General features: G+C 34.4%; 1 protein-coding gene across 3 annotated transcripts in view; it reads right to left on the bottom strand.

Moving 5' to 3' along the window:
- LOC107631297 (protein HESO1) overlaps nucleotides 1,662–5,157 on the bottom strand; it is a 5,965-nt gene continuing 2,469 nt past the window's right edge. For 2 of the 3 annotated variants that reach the window (XM_016334697.2, XM_016334698.2), the window contains exons 4-9: nucleotides 4,081–4,259; nucleotides 3,901–3,996; nucleotides 3,691–3,760; nucleotides 2,779–2,909; nucleotides 2,428–2,538; nucleotides 1,668–2,320 (exon numbers count right to left, since the gene is read on the bottom strand). In XM_016334697.2, coding sequence (XP_016190183.1) covers nucleotides 1,889–2,320; nucleotides 2,428–2,538; nucleotides 2,779–2,909; nucleotides 3,691–3,760; nucleotides 3,901–3,996; nucleotides 4,081–4,259 — 1,019 coding nt within the window. In that variant the 3' untranslated portion in view covers nucleotides 1,668–1,888. Of the gene's footprint in view, nucleotides 2,321–2,427; nucleotides 2,539–2,778; nucleotides 2,910–3,690; nucleotides 3,761–3,900; nucleotides 3,997–4,080; nucleotides 4,260–5,157 lie in introns of all 3 variants that reach the window. The other variant, XM_016334700.2, reaches the window with a different exon arrangement.

Genomic DNA, 5,157 nt, shown 5'->3' with positions numbered 1-5,157 from the left:
TCTTTGTTGGGAGTCCCTTTTAAGTGTCGTGGATGGATAGAGGATATTGCTGTTATGCTATATTGCTATTCCTATAGTTCCCTCCCGTACCGTACGTGAATTGGCAAGCCAAAAACTCGACACATCAAAAGTTTAAAATTAATTATAGTCTGAGTCATATAGTGATTTCTTTGATGCTTTTTTTTTTTTCCATAATTTAGAAAATAAATTTGATAATTTAAATCAATACGACACAGTCTATTTTTTATCCGTAATATGACAGGAAAAAGAAAAAGAAAATTCAACCATATTTAAAAAATTCTAATAATATTTTTTTAAAAATAAAATTTAATTTTAGTACATGAATGTGTAAAATGCTTTAGAGTGTATCACCATTAAATTCTTAAAAAAAAAAGGTTTTTGGGTGTCCCTGCCTGTTAGATTCCACCCCGTTAATCACCTCAAACAAACCAATGTAACTGATGAACCAAACATATGGAAGCTCATCTACAAAATTGAATCGAAGGTAGACACGTAGATTTTAATTCTCTTTTTATGTCACCATCTATTAGCTGGACTAGATTTTCCTCTCTCTATCACTGTCTTTTTTCTCTTGAGACAGACTAGATTTCCTTTTTTTTTTCTTTCATAGACTATACTTCCTTTTGATTTGATGCTGATTGCTCCTTTTGATTGTTGGGCCATGGACTAGTTAGTTATTTTTTTTTTGGTGTCTACCATGGACTAGTTGTATCTACGAATCCCATATTATTCTTTTTCACTTTTTTTTGTGTGTGTGAAAAAAAGCACTGAATTTGACATTTAGACTCATATATAATCACCATTAACGTTCTTTATACCTGATTAGCTTACCTAATTTGGGTGTCATGATATGAGTTATGGATCTTTCTTGATATTGAAATCAAAGGGCCAAGGGACTTGGTTATGCATGTTGCAATAATTTGATCATGACAAACTTATATGGTGCTTATGAGTCATGACTTATCAGGCTGCAACTACTATTTGAAATGAACATAGGAATTAGTAGGGATATTTTTTAAGTGATTATTGCATTACTCATTCCCCACATTCACACTTCAATTTCGCAGCCAATTTTAGCTTTTGGACATGCATTTTTGTGTTAAGCTGATTGGTCCAGTCTAATTGATGTGGGAAAAGATAATGAAAAGAACATGAAATAATAATTAATGACTTCCCAAAGATGCTAAATGATGAATTTCACGGGGTTCAATGTTCATGTCAATTTGTTTCTAAAATTATGGTTTTATGAATAAAAAGTTGTAATGTGATGTCACTCCTATTTAAACGGAATTATTGGGCCAAAATGATTTTGAGAGTTCCAGCCACCAACAATTTATGACTAAATTTGTTAAATACTGTAATAAGTTAATAACCAAATATCTTTATTAATATTAATAGTAAGAGGATAATTATCATCATTCAATGTCTCTTCCCTTTTTCTCTCGTTTTTATTCACTCTATCAATCACCCACTCTTATTCCCGTGACTTGTATAACTTGCACCACATATTATCCTCACATTATTTTCTTTTTGATGTTGATACTAATTATCCTTCTATTTTCCTTTTTAATCTTTCTTGATAATGCAAAACAAATGTAAAACTAATTATCCTGCTTGCTGTCTAAATTCCAAAATAGAGCTGAGCATAATCCAGCAATCAAATGTCAATTATAATTCCCCACCAAAAAAATGTTTTAAGTGACATTCATAATGTTTATCACTTTTGGATCCCCTGAGGGCAAAAAATATCAAGCTAGCTATAATCTATCTTATAACACAACAAATCACATGACACTAGTTACTTGTATACCGGAAAGCAAGTGTTGAAACATGTAATTAGAGACTGTATTTTTGGCTGCCAACTCATCTATTGGATGATCCTTGGCCTCCATATCTGCTGCCTTTTTTGTGCCTGCATAGGCAGTGCTCTCGATATTGAACTTGATCCTTTACTGCCACCTGAAGTTGAACCGTTGGAGCTTGATCCTTCACTGCCATTTTGAATGCGATGCTGTGGTGGTTGCTGAGGATGACGCTGTGGGGGTGGTTGTGGCCGTACAGGTCTTGGAAATTGAGGCTGAGGTGGGTGAAGGTAACCACCACCATAATTTGGGATAGCAGGTTTCATAATGTATCTCGACACATGGGGTGGTGCCAAGTAGATCAGGAGAGAGTTTGGAGTCTGACTCTTTGAGATGAGTATGCTATACGTCTCTAGAAATGCCTTCGCTATCTTTGGTAGATGTCCACTGCTGACAGATCTTGCAGTATTTTGTGGCTGCTCAAAAGGATCCTCAACCTAACCAACCATAAGGCAGATGCAGATGCAGATGCAGAGAGTAAAATTAGAGCTACAAAAAGTATGCATGATACAGTTTAAGATTGTTCAAGTGAGCAGAGTAGTACAAATATCGCATAAGTCTTCGGCAACCATCTCGTGTTGTCCTTTATCTGCTCCCATTGTCCAGTATGTGGTGAAATTCCCATCTTTGATGCCCATGAATCCATCTGAGCAAACTGCATGAACATGCAACATGCTGTAATCATCACTATAGTGTGACTAATGCCTAGAAGGCCGTACCATATAGATTGAGGAAATTAATCACAAAACAGAGCCACACAATCAGTCACAAACCAAAAGATGCAATATTTTTCAATGGTATTAAAAGAATTTGGGGGAAAAAAGAGACACAGTCTCAAATGCCTCTTAACAATACCAAAGACAATGCAGAAATCAGGAAGAAGATGATGATCTACCTTTCTTAGGAATTCAACAAAAAGTTCAGCCAATGATTTTTTGTTTTTCGGCCTGGACTTGTCTGATATGTATCTGTTTATATTGGTATCACATGTTTCTGCAATAAGATCCTCCACATCAGCTCTAACACCTGTACGAATTATACATAACAAACAATTACATAATTATTCTTGTATACATAGCTTCACAATTCACATATTAACACTGTTTTAAGAGACAGCAAGCGTTTTGCAACCTTCCAGGCCAATAAATCCAGACAAAAAAATGGCAAAGGGTGCTGGTTGATTATCACATGAACAAGTTTTAGGTACTTGGCCCTCAAGTGGTGTTCAGACGAAGTGCATTGCAATTTGCAAGGGAGATTATTTAAGGAGGGCAAATCTTATGTCCAAGACAAAAATAAATACACAAATTTAAAGAAAAAAGTCGTTGGATAAAAGAAAATTGACGGAACAACATAAAAACTAAAGAAAGTAAAAGTCATCACTCAAAGCCTGCAGCAGCCAATTAACTGTTTATCAACCAAACGCCAAATTTCTATGAAATATTAAAATAAGACACCATGATCCATAATTAATCCTGTTGACTGCATTCACGACTTTGACATAAAGGATTAATTCTTTAAATTCATTTTAAAAAATAGAAGAAAGAAAACCGCACATGGATAGTGTAAAATTAATGTGAGGAGAAGGAGATACCACTATACCAGGAGCATGTTGAACTATTTGCATTGCAATAAGTTGTATGCACCATGGAATAAATAATTCTTAATGTTGAATGCATGCAAACAATTTGTAAATCCAAAATTTCTACAAACGAGTTCAGCTTCAACAAAATTCACACCCCCATCCCACACAAAAAGTAAATAAATAAATCATGATGCCTCACAATCAATCAAAGATGGAATGTACCTATAAGATCATCGACCATATTGCCAGGGTATATATCTTTGAGTGGTGGTAAAATTGCAGGAACACAAGTCTGAAAAAGAAGGGAAAAAAAATAATGTCAATAGAGAAGGCTATTAAATATTTCCTAGTTTTGGCTGCACAAACCCCTTATCCCTCAGAACCCCTAGCTAGGAGGGACAAAAGAAATATGTAATACGCGACTACAAGTACCTGAAAGTGAAAGATTACAAGTAAACTGAGGGAATAAGAATTGAACGTTCCAGTTTTTGGGTTATTGATTTTATGTGCTTTGGCCCATTCCTTGACCTACACAAACTAGAAAGGATGAAATATGAATCGAGCAGAAGTCTGTCATTGCAAAGAACTCCTATTTCAGCCACAAGAAGGTACCAGTAAAACCATATCATGGAAGCGGCCATCTATTTTGTTGATCCAAAGTAGTATCTTGGATTTCATTTGGCCCTGCAGGTTATTAATCGAAATATCACAAGATATGCCCGGTGGGTAGCGTTTAAGTTTTAAAATGGGAACTCGTGCATTGATTATGAACTGCAAGTTGTTCCACCCACCTGCAAATTAATGTTATTTCAAAATGTATCAAGACAAAAAATAAACTGGTAAATTCCATTCCCATATGTTTATTTTGGTTTCGAAACTGACAAAACATAAAAGTACCAGGAAGATTTGAGAACTTAATGAGCACTAGAAATGGAAATCTAAAATCTAACTAATTCAAATAAAATGACTACTAAAAGTAGGAACCAATATTGACATGAAATGGTTAAAAATCGTGTTGGACTGAGACCTTTCCATAATAATGCTTCACCCAAAAGTACAAGTGATTCTTTGGTTTCTTTTGGTATTATGAAGTTATCAACATATTGACGGGATATCTTTTTAGAGGAGTTTTCCTCTCAAACAAGTGAAGAGATTGGTAGGTACGCTTTACTGATTTTTTGTCACTTATTTTTTGTTAGGAGGGTCTCTTATCCTCCCATCCTCTTGTAACATCCTTTACCCTGTCTTAATAATATTCTTCTTTTAACAACGACAACAACAGCAGCAGCAACAACAATAATATTAAATCTTATATTCCACGTGATGCTATAAAGCAACTTGTTGACGATTAAGATCCTTAATCAATGTTATTTGATATAACTACATTACCCTATCAAGTCTAAGCATATTTGTCAAAAAATTACATGCAAATAACAATTTCAGGTAACATATGACAACAGTTTTACCCTCTACAATCCATGAATAAGCTAAAACAACTAAATAAATCTATGATATTCCAATTGTACATATTGTAGATTTATTTGTAAATCTAGAAGAGTACATTATGCATAATCATCACTTCATTAATATACAGTAGTTTGTGTTTTCAACTACCACTTCTTGTATTGCTATTTAATAAAAACTTATTTAAGTTTAGTTTGAATGAAGAAAGAAGAGGGGGGAGGGGGG

This window comes from Arachis ipaensis, chromosome B03 (genome assembly GCF_000816755.2).
Source record: "Arachis ipaensis cultivar K30076 chromosome B03, Araip1.1, whole genome shotgun sequence".
Taxonomy (NCBI): domain Eukaryota; kingdom Viridiplantae; phylum Streptophyta; class Magnoliopsida; order Fabales; family Fabaceae; genus Arachis; species Arachis ipaensis.
Note: the sequence above shows the minus strand (reverse complement) of the source record. Positions and strands in the feature narration are given on the sequence as shown.